We start from the raw sequence: 20,156 nt of genomic DNA on the forward strand, positions 1-20,156 counted from the left end.
CAGGCAGTGTATTGGGAACCAGGCCCTGAAACACTGTGTTCATATTATAATGTCCCCTCTCTCACCACCAGGCAGTGTACTGGGAACCAGGCCCTGAAACACTGTGTTCATATTATAATGTCCCCTCTCTCACCACCAGGCAGTGTATTGGGAACCAGGCCCTGAAACACTGTGTTAGTGTTATAATGTCCCCTCTCTCACCACCAGGCAGTGTACTGGGAACCAGGCCCTGAAACACTGTGTTCATATTATAATGTCCCCTCTCTCACCACCAGGCAGTGTACTGGGAACCAGGCCCTGAAACACTGTGTTAGTGTTATAATGTCCCCTCTCTCACCACCAGGCAGTGTACTGGGAACCAGGCCCTGAAACACTGTGTTCATATTATAATGTTCCCTCTCTCACCCCCAGGCAGTGTATTGGGAACCAGGCCCTGAAACACTGTGTTCATATTATAATGTCCCCTCTCTCACCACCAGGCAGTGTACTGGGAACCAGGCCCTGAAACATTGTGTTCATATTATAATGTCCCCTCTCTCACCACCAGGCAGTGTACTGGGAACCAGGCCCTGAAACACTGTGTTAGTGTTATAATGTCCCCTCTCTCACCCCCAGGCAGTGTATTGGGAACCAGGCCCTGAAACACTGTGTTCATATTATAATGTCCCCTCTCTCACCACCAGGCAGTGTACTGGGAACCAGGCACTGAAACACTGTGTTAGTGTTATAATGTCCCCTCTCTCACCACCAGGCAGTTTACTGGGAAGCAGTATGTTACAGTGTCACTGTCAGCAACAAGTACTAATGATACGACTAAGACTAATGACTTATTACCAAGAGTTCTCTCCCACTTCTTGTGTACTGCTAGATCCCAGCGAAGTTTGTCTTGACTTTTTGGTTATGCACTAACTAAGGCCTGGAGTTCTTCCCCTGACTACGTGGCCCGACCAGTAATAACTCAAGGCCCCAGTTACTGCAACTCAGGAAAAACTACTGGCCCTAGTAAAAACATCACAGATGTATGCTGTTACTGTATACTTCATCAGAGGATGACAACAAGATACCATACACCTGTTGTTGTAGTATGTCTGTAATAATATAATACCCAGAAATGTAATCGTAAGACTAATAGAAATACATTGACTGGGGGAGGAGGTGACGTCAGGTTCTGTTCCTTCTATTCTATCCAGCTGTGATGCGCTGAGCCAAAGTAATGCACTACATAGGGAATAGGGTGCCATTTCAGACACACACACTACAGCCACATGAACAAGGAAGGGGGTGAAGTCAGGTTGGTTTCTATTTTATCCAGCTGTGACCCAGTCAGGGAGTCAATATGTGTGTTTCCCCATCCAGATCTAATATCTATCCAGCTGTGACCCAGTCAGGGAGTCAATGTGTGTGTTTCCTCGTCCAGATCTGATATGAAATCCGTCAACATCCAGCATGATCAGATGGCTATCAGAAGGAAGTCTCTGTTAGCAGACTAATGAAAAGAGGATGAGAGAAGACTGAGAATGGAGCAGATGGAGGGACTGGGCTGTTGTAGCCTTCAGGAGGTGAGACTGAGACAAGTGGACAACTTGCTTCTCCACCAGACGGGGACTAGGGTTTCTCCAGGAAAACACTGCCATCTGCCGGCAATGATAGAGCTCTACAACGAAAGTCTCAGTGAGTGGAACTGCTCTCAGCCAAGGCTCGCTTTCTGTTACTGGCTGCAACAAGGCATTCTGGAAACACAGGTGGTTCCCATTCACAAACAGACAGAGAGAGGGGGAAGAGGGTCGAGAGAGAGGGGGGGGGGGAGAGGGCCGAGAGAGAGGGGGGGGGGAGAGGGTCGAGAGAGAGGGGTGGGAAGAGGGTCGAGAGAGAGGGGTGGGAAGAGGGTCGAGAGAGAGGGGTGGGAAGAGGGTCGAGAGAGAGGGGTGGGAAGAGGGTCGAGAGAGAGGGGTGGGAAGAGGGTCGAGAGAGAGGGGTGGGAAGAGGGTCGAGAGAGAGGGGTGGGAAGAGGGTCGAGAGAGAGGGGTGGGAAGAGGGTCGAGAGAGAGGGGTGGGAAGAGGGTCGAGAGAGAGGGGTGGGAAGAGGGTCGAGAGAGAGGGGTGGGAAGAGGGTCGAGAGAGAGGGGTGGGAAGAGGGTCGAGAGAGAGGGGGAAGAGGGTCGAGAGAGAGGGGGGAAGAGGGTCGAGAGAGAGGGGGGAAAGAGGGTCGAGAGAGAGGGGGAAGAGGGTCGAGAGAGAGGGGGAAGAGGAGAGAGAGAGAGGGGGAAGAGGAGAGAGAGAGAGGGGGAAGAGGAGAGAGAGAGAGAGGGTCGAGAGAGAGGGGTGGGAAGAGGGTCGAGAGAGAGGGGTGGGAAGAGGGTCGAGAGAGAGGGGGGAAGAGGGTCGAGAGAGAAGAGGGTCGAGAGAGAGGGGGAAGAGGAGAGAGAGAGAGAGGGGGAAGAGGAGAGCGAGAGAGGGGGAAGAGGAGAGAGAGAGAGAGAGAGGGGCGAGAGAGAGGCGAGAGAGGGAGAGGAAGAGGGGAGAGAGAGGGGGAGAGGAAGAGGAGAGAGAGAGAGAGAGAGAGAGAGAGGGGGGAAGAGGGGAGCGAAAGAGGGGGGAAGAGGGGAGCGAGCGAGGGGGGAGAGAGAGAGAGAGAGAGAGAGCGAGAGAGGGAGAGAGGGAAGAGGGGAGCGAGAGAGGGGAAGAGGGGAGCGAGAGAGGGGGGAGGGGGGAGAGAGAGAGAGAGGGAGAGAGAGAAAGAGATAGAGGGGAGAGAGAGAAAGAGAGAGAGGGAGAGAGGGGGGGAAGAGGGTCGAGAGAGAGGGGGAAGAGGGTCGAGAGAGAGGGGGGGGAAGAGGGTCGAGAGAGAGAGGGAAGAGGGGAGCGAGAGAGGGGGGGAGGGGGGAGAGAGAGAGAGAGGGAGAGAGAGAAAGAGATAGAGGGGAGAGAGAGAAAGAGAGAGAGGGAGAGAGGGAGAGAGAGGGGGGAGAGAGGGAGAGAGGGAGAGAGATAGAGAGGGGGAAGAGGGGAGAGAGATAGAGAGGGGAGAGAGGGAGAGAGATAGAGGGGGGAGAGAGGGAGAGAGATAGAGGGAGAGAGAGGGGGGAGAGAGGGAGAGAGAGGGGGAAGAGGGGAGAGAGATAGAGGGGGGGAAAGGGGGAGAGAGGGAGAGAGATAGAGGGGGGAGAGAGGGAGAGAGATAGAGAGGGGGAAGAGGGGAGAGAGATAGAGGGGGGAGAGAGGGAGAGAGATAGAGGGAGAGAGAGGGGGGAGAGAGGGAGAGAGAGGGGGAAGAGGGGAGAGAGATAGAGGGGGGAGAGAGGGAGAGAGATAGAGGGGGGAGAGAGGGAGAGAGATAGAGGGGGGAAGAGGGGAGAGAGGCCAAGCCAAAGCCTTTAGTGCTTCATCTCTAATGGACTAATATCTTTTTTGTTGGTATGTCTGGGCAACTAGCTCAGAGCACAAACCACAGTTGCTGGAATCTCTGCTTCTAATGAGTCACGCTAAATGGGATTTTCAAAGTTGCTCTGTTTCTCATTTGAGGACAATCATCGCACAAAACCAAGTTAGGCCAGACAACTAAGATAGCCCATTGAGAGTTAGGTCAAAGGTCATGTTGCCCTTCTTTAGGCTGGCCGCAGGGCACATTTAGTCCCTGGCAGATGGGTGACAGTTAAAGGTTAAAGGTTAGGCTTGGTAGTTCGAACATGTGTGTGGTTAGAAAGAGTTGGACTTCCATCCTGCTGTCTAGCATGACCACACATTGATATAACCTATGACTATAGACCTACCAGTACCACATATTAGAAGTGTGCCAATTTTCATGCTTCTAAATGAAAATGAAACATTTTCAAACATGTATCTACTGGACAATAGGGACCTACCAGAGATACAGGAGACGTCCTCTCCAGTCCACTCTCCGCTGGGTAGACAGGTGCGTTCTGGTGATCCATACAGAACGGACCCACTGTTACAGGTGAAGCTCACTGTCGAACCCTCTAGGTAGCGTGTACCTATCTTCTCACCGAACCTCGGAGAGGCCAGCCACCCACAGGACACCACTAAGGAATATAAGGATGTTATCTACTAATCAAACTATTGATTACGTTGATAAATCAATCATCTGTATATGTCAAACCACTCAAAACAGCTTCTTAATATATACGGGATCATTTTCTTCAACAGTGTTTCCCAGCTCCGATCCTCCAGTACCCCCAACATAATAGATTTCTGTTGTGACCTGGGACAAAAACACCTGATTCAACTTGTCAACAGCTTGATGATTAGTTGACAACTCCAGGCCCGGAGTCGGGAAACACTGATCTGGAATATAAAGCCTATGTACAAAGTCATGCCACAGAACCATACTATCCACTGTGGTGACGTACAGGGCTGTGGCAACACTCTAAACATCTTGAGAAGCTACTGGAACTTACTCAGCACTTTGCTTTGGCAAAACTGTGTTGTAACTCGCATTAGTCAACACACATATACAGTAAAGTTCTGCTTACACATAGTATTCAACAAGTAGGTTTAACAATCAAGAACATAAAAGGTCATGTTCACCTCACTGTCGTCTAAGGTCTTGGAGTTAATGATTAGACTAACTCCATAAACGTCCTTTTCACAACTCCTGTCAATGACAGAGAGGTGACTCCTGTATACATACCAGACTCCAGGTCCTGCACGAGTGTCTGGTGACTTCTGAAGGACAGGAGCGTGGCGTTACCCACAGCCAGACTACGGGTGCTCAGGGTGTCGTACTTGCAGAACTGGGCCCCATCACCTATATAAAAGATTGTGTTAAAAATGTGACAATTGCATTTAGTTAAATGTTATCGTACGTTTGACTGTTGTTGAATGTCATATCATAAAAAGTACGGTAACAACCCACATGTCAACATATAGGACTTGGGGCAGCAGTAGTACTTCATAAAGACAACAGGCTTGTATGATATGTTTTAAAGAAAGAGCTCCCGTGGACTGTGTGGTCCAACAGTTAGTACCGGGGTCCCCGTCACCTGGTGACTCCTGTGGCGGGCCGGGCGTAATACACGCTGAACAGGTCACCAGGTGTACGGTGTTTTCCTCCGACACATTGGTGCGGCTGGCTTCCGGGTTAAGCGGGCATTGTGTCAAGAAGCAGGGCGGCTTGGCTGGGCCGTGTTTCGGAGGACGCACGGCCCTCCACCTTCGCCTCTCCCAAGTCCTTATGGGAGTTGCAGTGGCGAGACAAGACTGGAAATACCCATTAGATACCACGAAATTGAGGAGAAAAATGGGTAAAAAAAAATGTAAATAACAACTCTCTGTGGAAAGGTTTTTACATGGAACCCAAAAGGGTTCTTCAAAAGGTTCTCCTATGGGGCCTGCCGAAGAACCATTTTAGGTTCTAGATAGCACTTTTTTTTCCCTCAGAGTGCAGTGTCGGTATGGGTTTGAATCCAACCCATTTGTTCTTACCGTTAAAGTCTCCTCTTCACGGTCCAATATCATTAAAATACATAAACACTCCTAAAATATATATTTAGAGAAATAGAGAGCCCCCTCACCGAAACACATCTTCAGCATGTCCCCCACCAGAGGGTCAGCTGGGTCTTCGGACACAGAGAAGGCCGGGACGAAGGCTGGGTCGTGTTTCACGTAGTAGTACGTATCCAACAGGTACTTACTGTCGTACGTGAACAGAGACGTCTGGTTGGAGGTTTTCCCTGTGGAGAAGACAACACAACATCACTTGTGCCCATATTCACATAGAGTGCTGATACAGGATCAGTTTTGACTTGAAGGTTATACTGATTAAGACAAGAGGGACGTGGGCCCATATTTATCAAGTGTCTCATTGTAGGAGTTCTGATCTAGGATCAGGTCCCTCCTGTCCATGTAATCTAATGCATTATGATCTAAAAGGCCAAACTGATCCTAGATGAGGACTCCTACTCTAAGACTCTTTGTGAATACAGGCCCAGAACATTTATTTTACCAGGTTACATGATTAAGAACACATTAACAGCAACGACCTGGGGGGGATAGTTACAGGGGAGAGAAGAAGAAATGAATGAGCCAATTGGAAGACGATTAGGTGGCCATGACGATACAGTACGTGGGCCAGTTTGGAAATTCACCTCGTGTTTACTTGGTTACAACTACAGAGGAGTTTGTTTTGAACAACATAGTACACAGGTGCAGGGTCACGTACTCTCATTCATTCACTAACATAGTACACTACAGTACGTCGGTGACACTATCATTGTTTAACTAACTGAAATATTATCAGAATCATGTTGGGTTGTTTTTCTAGCTTTATATTTCCTTACAACCGGTTAAACTGATATGATTGGAACTTTAGCGCAGAATTTGTAAACAAAGAAAATTGCATTTTGTTTTATTGCATTTTCTCCCCGGTCCCTAAACGTCTTCGCGCTGCCAAATAAGCAGACAGAGAAAACTTGACCGATGCGAACTAGATTGAAACATTAATTATATCGATGCATGTTATTATTCTGGTGAACAAGAGTTTATTTAGTCTTCTAGGGCAACATACAGTATAATGACAGAAGAGAAGCTGCATGTGTCTAATTATAGACAAGTAGACAAACAAACAGCCTACCAAAATGTTGGAAATTATAAGCAGAAACATATGTAAATAAATAAATTAAAAATTAAAAATTGTTCAGCAGTCTCTGACTGTAGCCCACAGCGCATTTTATATATTAGCGGTTTGGGTCGGCTGCGGGCCTCAGATTTTCACTTCATCACATACATTGTCAGGCAGTTGCGGATGGGTGAACAAACAGCTGACCCACGCACCACTATCGCAGGAGTAAAATGAAAGCCATCAATCCAGCAAGATTTAAGTGACAACAAGTGGATGTGGTACACCTGGAACACAGGAAATAACGGCTGAAAACAAAGACAGATCCTCCGGTGGGCGGGGCATGAACGTTTCTAATAAAACGGCATCTAAAAAGGCCAAAGACGCACAGTGATCCTATATTATACTGTATATAAGATATCATTATATATTATTAGAACACAGATGGCTCACTGAAACTGTTATCAGGAACTCTGAAACAAGAGAAGTGCATCTGAGCAGCTGAGAGAGGGAGGAAAAATCTGTTCATTACTCCTTATCTCTGTGGGTTGTGTGGAATGTTATCGTGGTGTGTGACTGTGGCTCAGGCTGGACAGGCCAGGACACCACTGGTCTCCTGCCATTAGGTCTGCTCTCTGGTCTGACACCATGGCTCGGCCAAGATCTCTCTCTCCATTTACGTCTCAAATGGCACCCTATTCCCTACATAGTGCACTACTTTTACCAATAACCCTGTAAGGCTCTAGACAAAAGTAGTGCACTATATAGGGAATAGGGTACCACTTGGGACTCACACCTGTCATCTATTAAAACCCTTTGGACGCCCTTTAACTCTAAACAGGTGGCTGGCTGGGTTGAGGGAGGGAGGGAGGGGTGAGTGCACAGTACACACACTTCTCTTTCTTGGGGATATCTCAGTCAAAGAGAGTGAAAGGTCAAATTAAAGGTCAAATTAAGGAATTGTGGTTTACAATTCCAGATGTACCATAAGGTTAAGTGCAGCGTGTTTTTGTTTTTTTCAGTATGGTACGTATGAAACGCACACACAAAGATAAAACTTGTTCTATTCCTTCTCCTAACACTGCATATGTTTCATAGTTTGTTTTTGTTGTTGTGGGGGTGGTTAACATCTGTAAATCTGTTTAGTAGATCTAGCCCCTCAGCCCCTGGTGTCACAAGACCAGGTGATTCAAGGACGTACAGCTCCGAAGGTGAAGACAGACAGAAAGAACATCGTTTATTTGTTCCAGATGTAGCACCTGTTGTTCAGTGAATTTACATGTTACCTTCATGTCACCTGTCCAATGAAGGAGGAAGCAAGGAGCCTTCGATTATTGGATTATAAGGATCCAAAATGACGAAACTTTTATAGTGCCGAGCGATTAGTGCTTTTTGAGGTCGGTTCGGTTTCGGTTCGATTACGAAGAAATAAATCATTTTTTTATTTTATTTTGATAATTAGATTTTTGAACATTTTAAATGCATTACTTGGGCTGAATTCTGTAACACATAAAACAAGTAACAAAAGTCCCATGAATGTAGTGTTAACCCATTACTGCTTATCACTTATTAACTTTCATTTATTCACATTATTTTAATAAAATATTTCAGTTGTTGTCTATATTAAGTTTGTTATTTGATGAATATTATTTAATTTAAAGTAATCATCTCTGCTGCCTATGCTGCCTGCCAAAATCACTACTTTAGTAGTTCTTCACAGTAAATAAGGCATACTTTTATGATTGCTGAATACCAACTATCAATCACGTAGATCATGTATTTTCATGTAGATACAGAAAGCAGTTGCTTCGCGAGGTATCTCTCGATCGCGTGTCTTCTGTCTCTTCTCTACTCTGTTTCTGCCGGTGGTCATTGTAGTTATTTACCTCATTTTCTGCGCTAAGCTATATCAAATATTGGCCTATTCGAAACTACAACTCCCTACTACATTGTACACGTCGGTTTTACTTATTTAAAAAATGAAAAATAACCAACATTTCAGATATTCACTCAACAAAATGTATCAACATTTTGGGATCCTAAGATGCACTTTATGTATCAATGAAGACAGAGGCCCAGGCACTCACAGCTAGCTCCGAAGGTGAACATTTCCTCAGGACTGGTGTTGTCAGGGGAGACGACATCTCCCAGGCTGGTCAGGAGGTCATCTAAGGGGTCAGAGTTCATCTGTCCTAGTAGGCCCTGGGTGAGGTTGGTGTAGTCTGGGGGGAGCAGCACAGTGAGGGCCATGGCGCCCCCCTCTCGCCCTCGTACCTCCATTCCCACGCCAGAGGAGAACATGACGGTCACGTTCTGGGGTGTTGGGGAGTACAGGAAGACACCTGGAGGGAGGAGAAACGCAGATGAGCATCTTCAGAAGGAGAGGCTGAATCCTAACTTGAGATACAAGTACATAACATCACTCAATGTGGGAGATTTGTGTAGAAGTTTTAGGCTATGTCCTCATTCCTCAAGTAAAGATTTGTTTCCAAACGAACTTGATATATTTTTGTTGAGATGTAATCTTAGCACCCACTGGTCAGTAAGACGAGACTAATTGAGATGTAATCTTGGCACCCACTGGTCAGTAAGACGAGACTAGTTGAGATGCACTTTAATTCATATCTTAAAGAATATAAGCACGGCACACAAACAAGATTATACTGACGCCTGATATTCTCTCTTACCATGTAGGTCCATCCATGACTGCTCTGTGAAGGAGAGGACCTGCTGGTTCCTCAACACCTCCAGCTGGTTCTGCTGCTCTGCCTGGCGCACCTCTATGACATCAGAGCTCCTCTCCCTCATAGCCACCGCCGATAGCCTGGTAGCCTTGGATAATGTACCTGAGGGATTATACAAATAACATCCTCTCAGGTAAAACCTATATAGATTAAGATAGCTAAAGGGATTAGCATGAATAGCAGATTCTCAAAAAAATGATTGGCTAAGATGGGCTATTCAACTGGCGGCCGACGGGCCAGATCCGGCCCGTATATTAATTTAGACTGGACCTTTGATCAATTCTCGACATTAATAGAAGATCAGCAAGGCCAAAATCCAACGTTCAGTGCCAAAATGACAAGAACTACAGTGGTTGTCTATAGTGTAGTTTTATGTGTGGTTTCTAGTGCCTATGTAGCGTTTGACTGCTACAAAAAATATTATGACCCCATTCTTGAAAGCTATGACTCTCAGGAACCGCTACTTGCCTTCCGTCTCCCTCTCTTATGCTCACAAGGACTCGTTAGAAGGGAGCGCGACAATAAAAAAAACACACCTAATGACTGAATGGTATTTGGCAATACCTGATATGACATATTTTGGTCATATTTACTGAGATACTTAGTTTTCAGATGATTTAAAATGACCTAATTACTTTTAAGAAGCTTTTAATAGATCAAAAATGGTGAGCGAGAGTTGCGCCTTTTCAATGATGAGATCATTTTTGGTTGCACTTCAACTCACGTTGGTTTTAGCAACTTAATTTTAGGAAAAGTGTTTAATTGGTGTGTGAGCATTGCTTTTTTTATAGATATATATAGTTAGATATATAATATATATATATATATATATATATATATATATATATATATATATACACAGTTCTTCTGAAGAATAATCCTATGTGGGAAATGTTTTTAGATCTGGCCCAGTAAGAATTTAGTTGAATAGCCCTGGGTTGAGGTATCAGTGACAACTTGACACTTGTTTGAATGCTTCATTGAATTTACTGTAGGATTAAAGTGTGGACACACTTTAACATAAGCTACTGTAGAGGATTCAATTTCATACGCATAGCATAACCTCAAATGTACACTGAGTGGACAAAACATCCGGAACACGTGATCTTTCCATGACAGACTGTCCAGGGGAATCCAGGGGAAAGCTATGATCTCTTATTAAATCCACTTCAATCAGTGTAGATGATGCCTTTGAACGGGGTGTGGTAGTAGGTGCCAGGCGCACCGGTTTGTGTCAAGAATTGCAACGCCTCTGGGTTTTTCACGCTCAACAGTTTCCTGTGTGAAGAATGGTCCACCACCCAAAGGACATCCAGACAACTTGACACAACTGTCGGAAGCATTGGAGTCAACATGGACCAGTATCTTTGTGGAACGCTTTCAACACCTTGTAGAGTCCATGACCCAACGAATTTTAGGCTCTGAGGGCAAAAGGGGAGCAACTCAATAATAGGAAGGTGTTCTTAATGTTGTGTACATTCAGTGTATAATATAATCTTAAATTGAAAGCTCTTGGCAACATCAACCCGTGTCCAGATGTTCTAGTATTAGCTGAACACCACTGACATCTGAAAAGATAAACAACGTGGTCGACTCCAACTTATAGAAAGTTACATCAGGTGCTGGATCCTCGTATATAATCCACAGAACAGGAACGGCAGCACGCCGGTACATAAACTGACATTGACATATTTTTATTGCCTCACAAACGTTTTCGGTATGAGGCCTACCGCTGACATCTGGCCATCTCCACTGATCTGGCTTCAGATCGGTTTCCTAAAGTAATGGGTACGGAGGAGCTCCTAACCACCATAACAGCTGTTCTAGAGTCAGATTGACCCGGAGAGATTGACAGGGAGAGAACAAGAGAAAACTAGAGGAAATAACATGTCTTTTTACAGCTCCAAAATGTTTTCAGTCCCACAAGTATCTCAAGACCAGACCGCTTCGCTCAGTTGTTGTGTAAAAGAGTGCGCATGTGCGTGTGTGTGTGTGTGTGCGTGTGAAGCTGAGTTGCGATGATGCGTCTTGGGGAAGAATAGCAATCAAGCGTTCTCAAAAGGGGACAATAAAATGTGTTAAGAAGTTAAAAAGTATTCATTTGATACAATCAAACCATCTTAACTATTACAGATTTTGCCTGAATCCCTGAGCAGCCAAACAAACAGAAGTTGAGACAGAGACAGCGAGAGAGAGGCAGAGACAGAGAGGCAGAGACAGAGACAGTAAGAGAGAGGGTTAGAGGCAGAGGGGTAGAGAGAGAGAGGCAGAGAGAGGCAAAGACAGACCGGAAGAGACAGAGGGGTAGAGACAGAAAGACAGAGCAGTAGAGGCAGAGAGAGTGGTAGAGGCAGAGAGCTAGAGACAGAGCTAGAGAGACCGAAAGAGACAGAGAGCTAGAGAGACAGCCTAGAGAGAAAGAGAGACAGAGAGACAGAGAGAGAGAGAAAGAGAGAGAGAGAGAGAGAGAGCTAGAGAGACAGCCTAGAGAGAGAGAGAGAGCTAGAGAGACAGCCTAGAGAGAGGAAGTACACTACAAACAGACAGGCTCGTTTCCAGTGGAGAGCAAACTCACCGTTCTCTAGTTTCACCTGCTCTGTCCGGCCCTGAACACTGAGCCCTCTGTCTGGCGATAGAACCAGGTAATACTCTCCTTTCCCATTGAAGGTGTACCTTACATCATCAAACGTTAGAAAATGTGGGTCCCCTAGGACTGCACCTAGGAGGTGGAGAAAGAGGGGAAAAATAGGAGAAGAATCATTACAGGGAGAAATAGCAGATTGGTACTTGTATATGTTGAAGAGACAACACAGCATAACAAGAGAAGAGAGGCTTTAGGGAGAGACCAGACTGTGATAAGTACTCAGTATACATGGTTCTGTAACAACCAGACAGCATTCTATTCTACTGTAAACACCCATGAGTTCCTCACCAGCTGTAGGTGGTGTGTAGTGTCTACAGCCGCTGGAGGGTCTGTGTGTGAAGTACACCTGGCAGTGGTCAGACCACAGACAGCAGTAGTAGAATGTCAGGACGTCGTACATCCAGTGGGAAAGGCTGGGGATCCGAGGGGGGTCTCTGTAGGGAGGGGAGCCCCAGTCGTGGGCCCGATCTGGGGTGCTGCCTCCAATCGAGTCCCCGGTCAGAACCTGGGCCCCCGTGCTGTCATAGCAACACTGCTGTCCTGCTCTGTACACAGGGCTGGGGGATGGGAGGCATTGGCTGTTATTGATACAGTTGGTGTTTTCTACTGTTTGTTTGGTATACAAATTGTTGACTTAGGAAAGACCTGTACATGTTTTTATATGACAAAATATAACTTGATGTCAGTGGGTGTCAAATCATTACTTCTTCTGAATTCTCCCAAACTTAAGAGATGAGGTGGTCGTGTCGCCCACCTTGCCTGTATGGCTCGGACACAGTGCACAGAACCAGGGTGGTAGGTACACACACTCCCCTTCTCCATGTCACAGCCGTAGTCAGTCTGAAACACCAGAGACATTCACTTTTAAAGTGCTGTATTGATACAGTACCAGAGCCTCTGAAATCTAGCCTGAAGGTGGTCTTTGTTTGAGGGGTTATTGGTCCTCAAAGAACAAGGAATTCATACATGGAACCTGCCGGTGTCTGCACGGGCCTGGGCCAGGGTACAGGGACAGTCCACCACCTCCTCCAGGAAGTTAGGGAGACTCTTCTCCAGGACATCCCAGGCCAGGCACCTGTCCAGGGCCCAGGCTGCTGAGTCCTGCCTAAAGGCCTCCTCCAGGTGCCAGGCCAGGGCATGGGCCCCACTCCACACAGCCCTGATGTTTCTGGACAGGTTCAGAGGCATAGTTAGTATGTTTAAAGGGATAGTACACTATCTGGACAGGTTCAGAGGAATACGTAGTATGTTTAAAGGGATAGTACACTATCTGGACAGGTTCAGAGGCATAGTTAGTATGTTTAAAGGGATAGTACACTACCTGGACAGGTTCAGAGGCATAGGTAGTATGTTTAAAGGGATAGTACACTACCTGGACAGGTTCAGAGGCATAGTTAGTATGTTTAAAGGGATAGTACACTACCTGGACAGGTTCAGAGGCATAGTTAGTATGTTTAAAGGGATAGTACACTACCTGGACAGGTTCAGAGGCATAGGTAGTATGTTTAAAGGGATAGTACACTAAAGCAGCGGTATTCTCTTATTTTCTATGGTTGAACATCTTTATAATGACGTCAGGTTCATCAACTCTTAATATTGAACAAATTGCACTCATTGGAGATTATTACAGTCATTGAATTATCTGACAGAGGCTTTGAAACAGCACCTGTGAAATGGCTACCAGTGTAGCAAATGCCATTGGCTGTTGGTTAGCTGACTAAACTCAACTCCATGGTGAAGGAGGTTTCTGATCAACTCCACCAACGACAGAGTGGAGCAGAGACCAGGCTTTGTGGAATTCATAAGCTACATCGGTTCGTCCAGGGTAAATACTTCAACAAAATGTACATTATGAAACGTTTACCATGTACCTATGTTTGTCCGTGCCAGTAGTGCACATTTTTTCTCTACCCCTGCTTTAACTCATCAAGGATTATGGGATAATTAGTTAAAATCAGGTGTGCTTGCTCTGGCTCTGGGCAAAAAAAAGATGCTATCCTCTGCAAGTACTCTTCCGTGTGCAGCACAGCACAGCACATGTTCCATACCTGGCTCCATCGGAGTAGATACTGGAGCTCACTCTGACACTCCCCACCTCCCAGTCAGAGTAGGGCTTCTCGGAGGACTTGGGGGTGAAGCTGAAACTGCCGCTGTTGACTAGGCCTTTACCGAGAGAGTACAAGTAGGTCCATTCTGCCCTCAGGGGGGGCAACTCTTCCTCCCATGTAGTATCAGCAGTAGAGGTATTGACCTCTCTGTACCCCCATAGTTCTATGTTGACTCTGTCCGTGTCTCCAATCAGAGAAGGGTTCCATGTCATCCTCAGTGTTCCAGCTGTGTTGGGGGTGCCGTAGTATTGCCACTGTGTTGAATTCACCAGCGTCACTTTAAATGCAGCGTCCATTTTACTTGGGTGGACTGATAGAAAAAGAAGAATAGAGAAAGTGTGAGAAAAAGCAGAATAGAGAAGGTGTGAGAAAAAGCAGAATAGAGAAGGTGTGAGAAAAAGCAGAATAGAGAAGGTGTGAGAAAAATCAGAATAGAGAAGGTGTGAGAAAAAGCAGAATAGAGAAGGTGTGAGAAAAAGCAGAATAGAGAAGGTGTGAGAAAAAGCAGAATAGAGAAGGTGTGAGAAAAAGCAGAATAGAGGTGTGAGAAAAAGCAGAATAGAGAAGGTGTGAGAAAAAGCAGAATAGAGAAGGTGTGAGAAAAAGCAGAATAGAGAAGGTGTGAGAAAATTCTTAAATTGCAACTCTGTGAGAGGAAATTATATTATGTTACAACTCTGTGAGAGGAAATTATATTATGTTACAACTCTGTGAGAGGAAATTATATTATGTTACAACTCTGTGAGAGGAAATTATATTATGTTACAACTCTGTGAGAGGAAATTATATTATGTTACAACTCTGTGAGAGGAAATTATATTATGTTACAACTCTGTGAGAGGAAATTATATTATGTTACAACTCTGTGAGAGGAAATTATATTATGTTACAACTCTGTGAGAGGAAATGATATTATGTTACAACTCTGTGAGAGGAAATGATATTATGTTACAACTCTGTGAGAGGAAATGATATTATGTTACAACTCTGTGAGAGGAAATTATATTATGTTACAACTCTGTGAGAGGAAATTATATTATGTTACAACTCTGTGAGAGGAAATTATATTATGTTACAACTCTGTGAGAGGAAATGATATTATGTTACAACTCTGTGAGAGGAAATGATATTATGTTACAACTCTGTGAGAGGAAATTATATTATGTTACAACTCTGTGAGAGGAAATGATATTATGTTACAACTCTGTGAGAGGAAATTATATTATGTTACAACTCTGTGAGAGGAAATGATATTATGTTACAACTCTGTGAGAGGAAATGATATTATGTTACAACTCTGTGAGAGGAAATGATATTATGTTACAACTCTGTGAGAGGAAATGATATTATGTTACAACTCTGTGAGAGGAAATGATATTATGTTACAACTCTGTGAGAGGAAATGATATTATGTTACAACTCTGTGAGAGGAAATTATATTATGTTACAACTCTGTGAGAGGAAATGATATTATGTTACAACTCTGTGAGAGGAAATTATATTATGTTACAACTCTGTGAGAGGAAATGATATTATGTTACAACTCTGTGAGAGGAAATTATATTATGTTACAACTCTGTGAGAGGAAATGATATTATGTTACAACTCTGTAGCTGCAAGAAAAAATGAATCTTCGGAAACGTTGAAAACTTAACACAACTTGCACATGGGAGTAGCAGATAATGTGAAATAACATAGTTTCAAAGCGCTGGAGTTATTTACATCTTATCTTATCTTATCCTGTCTTTAATCTTATCCTGATAAGTGCAATGAACTTTGGTTTACTGTGTACATTTCATCCTCAATACGGAGTCCATCTTTTTAGACAGCATTTACTAAACATTAACGAGAGTTATAAAAATAAAACAAAACCTGTGTATACCTTTACCATAACTGTAGAGATGTCAAACTGCAACTCTTACCTGACAGGTATTCTCCAGAACTGTTGAAGTTCCGTCCATCTGTAGAGATGTCAAACTGCAACTCTTACCGGACAGGTATTCTCCAGAACTGTTGAAGTTCCGTCCATCTGTAGAGATGTCAAACTGCAACTCTTACCGGACAGGTATTCTCCAGAACTGTTGAAGTTCCGTCCATCTGTAGAGATGTCAAACTGCAACTCTTACCGGACAGGTATTCTCCAGAACTGTTGAAGTTCCGTCCATCTGTAGAGATGTCAAACTGCAACTCTTACCGGACAGGTATTCTCCAGAACTGTTGAAGTTCCGTCCATCTGTAGAGATGTCAAACTGCAACTCTTACCTGACAGGTATTCTCCAGAACTGTTGAAGTTCCGTCCATCTGTAGAGATGTCAAACTGCAACTCTTACCTGACAGGTATTCTCCAGAACTGTTGAAGTTCCGTCCATCTGTAGAGATGTCAAACTGCAACTCTTACCTGACAGGTATTCTCCAGAACTGTTGAAGTTCCGTCCATCTGTAGAGACAGCAAAGGCAAGCCAGCCACTCTGGAACAGTAAGGGGGAGACACAGTAACCTTTGCCTTCTCCGTCTGTGTAGCCCACTGTCTCTATCTCACCCCTGAACCTGCAACACAACATGGTTACTGTTGGGATTCATCCCTGAACCTGCAACACATTATGGTTACTGTTGGGATTCATCCCTGAACCTGCAACACATTATGGTTACTGTTGGGATTCATCCCTGAACCTGCAACACAACATGGTTACTGTTGGGATTCATCCCTGGACCTGCAACACAACAACATGGTTCCTGTTAGGATTCATCCCTGGACCTGCAACACAACATGGTTACTGTTGGGATTCATCCCTGGACCTGCAACACAACAACATGGTTCCTGTTAGGATTCATCCCTGGACCTGCAACACAACATGGTTCCTGTTAGGATTCATCCCTGATCCTGCAACACAACAACATGGTTCCTGTTAGGATTCATCCCTGATCCTGCAACACAACAACATGGTTCCTGTTAGGATTCATCCCTGATCCTGCAACACAACAACATGGTTCCTGTTGGGATTCATCCCTGAACCTGCAACACAACAACATGGTTCCTGTTGGGATTCATCCCTGAACATGCAACACAACAACATGGTTCCTGTTGGGATTCATCCCTGAACCTGCAACACAACAACATGGTTCCTGTTGAGATTCACCCCTGAACCTGCAACACAACAACATGGTTCCTGTTGGGATTCATCCCTGAACCTGCAACACAACAACATGGTTACTTTTGGGATTCATCCCTGGACCTGCAACACAACAACATGGTTACTGTTGGGATTCATCCCTGAACCTGCAACACAACAACATTATGGTTACTGTTGGGATTCATCCCTGAACCTGCAACACAACAACATGGTTACTGTTGGGATTCATCCCTGGACCTGCAACACAACAACATGGTTCCTGTTAGGATTCATCCCTGGACCTGCAACACAACATGGTTATTGTTAGGATTCATCCCTGGACCTGCAACACAACAACATGGTTCCTGTTAGGATTCATCCCTGGACCTGCAACACAACATGGTTACTGTTAGGATTCATCCCTGGACCTGCAACACAACAACATGGTCACTGTTGGGATTCAACAACATAACAACACATATAGAGCTACAGTAAGGAAGGATGAGGTTGCCCCTAGTAGAAACTGATTTACAGTAAGGAAAGATGAGGTTGCCCCTGGTAGAAACTGATTTACAGTAAGGAAGGATGAGGTTGCCCCTGGTAGAAACTGATTTAAAGTAAGGTCAGTTTTCACTTCATCCTAATGGTTAAAGTTAGGAGTTGGAGAAGATAAGCTGTTTACAGACTAAACAAATTGGTATCTTTCAAGATATTGATGTTATAGGGTCCAACCACAGAGCTGAGTTAAAGATTTAAGAGCCCAGGGTTAACCCATGATATATCTCAAAACATGTCCATGTGTTACAAAGATCACTACAGCAAGACGCTACATAGATGTTTACCTCCCACAATTATCTCAAGACCAGACTGCTCTGTTGTTGTGTGTGTGTGTGTGTGTGTGTGTGTGTGTGTGTGTGTGTGTGTGTGTGTGTGTGTGTGTGTGTGTGTGTGACCCACACCTACCTGCAGGTGAGCTGCTCTTGCTTGCTTGGATAGAAGGTGGCATTGAGGATAGAGAAGACACTTCCACCCATCATAGTTCCTGAGTAAGGGGAGATCTGGAGACAGTACTGTCTGTAGTCTCCACAGCAGGTCAGAAGGGACACACATGTAGCATGACATGAACACGTCCCCCATGTTTCACCACACTGTCCATCACATGATTGACCTGAAGAAAGATACTTCTTATCTTACTCAAAGATAACTCTTTTGTTTTAACAGATTTATTTTTTTTCACATACAAAACTATGGTAACAATTACAGTAGTTGGTATCGTAATCGTATTAATCTTGGTTAACCCAGAACTAAAACTTTGCGCAATTTGGTCAGCTGTGTGAGTTCTTATAAGCAAAAAAAACAATAAAAGGACACTCTAAAATGTGCAGTTTTGACACACAACAATGCCACAGATGTCTCAAGTTGAGGGAGCGTGCAATTGGATTGTCCCCCAGAGCTGTTGCCAGAGAATTTAATGTTAATTTCTCCGCCTTCAAAGTCAGTTTAGAGAATTCGGCAGTACGTCTAACCTGCCTCACAACCGCAGACAATGTGTATGGCGTTGTGTGGGCGAGCGGTTTGCTGATGTCAACGTTATGAACAGAGTGCCCCATGGTGGTGGTGGGGTTATGGTATGGGCAGGCATAAGCTACAGACAACGAACACAACTGCATTTTATCGATGGCAATTTTAAATATTGTGACCAAATCCTGAGGCCCATTGTGAGGCCCATTTTTTTTTTAAGGTATCTGTGATCAACAGATGCATATCTGTATTCCCAGTCAGTGAAATCTATAGATTAGGGCCTAATGAATTGATTTAAATTGACGGATTTCCTGAATATGGATATGGATATTCCTGGATATGACATGTAACTCAGTAAAATCTTTGAAATTGTTGTGTTTATATTTTTGTTCAGCATATTTTCAGGTAATTATAAATAATATGTTTCTGGACTAGTAAATTATATATATTTTTTAAATGGATTGTAATGACACTCGCATACACAACAGGCTTTATGGTAAATGAACAATCTATGCAGTTTTCATATGCAAAATAATACAATAGCCCTATCTGATACTGTTCAATAAGTAGTTATGTTACCTCTTGAACATAAATGCATGAAGTGCTCTGGTAATGAATCTACTGTTTAGAATTACATTCACAACACTGTTATTGACAATCCAGATTTGTTGGACTCTGCACTTGCCGTATGAGCATTTAAACCGGTAATAATGTATCTACTTGACAGAATTAAATGAATTCTTAAAAACTGTTTTTACATCTTTAACTTGAAAAATGGTAACTTACCAGTAATTTCAGAAATGCATACAACTGCTAAGAGCAAGATGCTCTGTCTCCACTTGAACCTCATAGTAGACAGCTGTTCTACATTCTTTCCTGTGCATTCATTTTTATCAGCACACTGTTATGACGATGTGGCATTCAACAAGTTCTGCAGTTGCGGTTGTTGTGAAAGTAACAAAGGTCTTTCCGATAATGGATATTCCGCTCCGGGCAAGTGAGTCACACACTGTTATTATTTAACAGAATAAGGCACCGACACATTTTTACTTCTAGTAGAGAAGTGATTCACTGTTTCAGAGAATAGCATTTTGCAGAAAATATACATATAAGTTATATTTAAATGGATTAAGGAGCCGTCGAATGTCAGTTCGATAACTTTATACCTTTTTCCTGCAACATTTTAAAGCTTTCAACAGTCTCGTTCAAAAAACTAAAAGGCACGCATGCGCAATCGCACATTTTTACAGCCCCGTAATCTAGCGGGTTAGCCAAATGCCTCTCAAGATATATTGAAATACGTTTTTTTTGTCATTTTCTAGCATTATGTGGTTGGGATTTCGATATTGGCTGTCGCTGAGACGAGTCAATTATCTATATGTGTACGTCATGGATTTCTCGTCGTGCATAATGATGTCGCGAAACAGAATGCTAGAACTTGCTAAAACAGTTTCA

At 44.2% G+C, this 20,156-nt stretch overlaps 1 protein-coding gene across 4 annotated transcripts in view; it reads right to left on the reverse strand.

The window, feature by feature from the left end:
* The window catches only part of LOC139389364 (sushi domain-containing protein 2-like), a 66,005-nt gene extending 46,081 nt beyond the window's left edge, over positions 1–19,924 (reverse strand). For 2 of the 4 annotated variants that reach the window (XM_071136074.1, XM_071136075.1), the window contains exons 1-13: positions 19,488–19,674; positions 18,144–18,348; positions 16,469–16,617; positions 14,011–14,380; positions 12,929–13,130; positions 12,717–12,802; positions 12,251–12,519; positions 11,894–12,037; positions 9,262–9,420; positions 8,662–8,916; positions 5,532–5,690; positions 4,649–4,765; positions 3,864–4,040 (exon numbers count right to left, since the gene is read on the reverse strand). In XM_071136074.1, the coding sequence (XP_070992175.1) occupies positions 3,864–4,040; positions 4,649–4,765; positions 5,532–5,690; positions 8,662–8,916; positions 9,262–9,420; positions 11,894–12,037; positions 12,251–12,519; positions 12,717–12,802; positions 12,929–13,130; positions 14,011–14,380; positions 16,469–16,617; positions 18,144–18,348; positions 19,488–19,551 (2,356 nt within the window). In that variant the 5' untranslated portion in view covers positions 19,552–19,674. Of the gene's footprint in view, positions 1–3,863; positions 4,041–4,648; positions 4,766–5,531; positions 5,691–8,661; positions 8,917–9,261; positions 9,421–11,893; positions 12,038–12,250; positions 12,520–12,716; positions 12,803–12,928; positions 13,131–14,010; positions 14,381–16,060; positions 16,103–16,468; positions 16,618–18,143; positions 18,349–19,487 lie in introns of those variants that run through there. The other 2 variants (XM_071136076.1, XM_071136077.1) reach the window with 2 other exon arrangements.
* Positions 19,925–20,156: the final 232 nt, after the last annotated feature.

This window comes from Oncorhynchus clarkii, chromosome 30 (genome assembly GCF_045791955.1).
Source record: "Oncorhynchus clarkii lewisi isolate Uvic-CL-2024 chromosome 30, UVic_Ocla_1.0, whole genome shotgun sequence".
NCBI classification, from domain to species: Eukaryota; Metazoa; Chordata; class Actinopteri; order Salmoniformes; family Salmonidae; genus Oncorhynchus; species Oncorhynchus clarkii.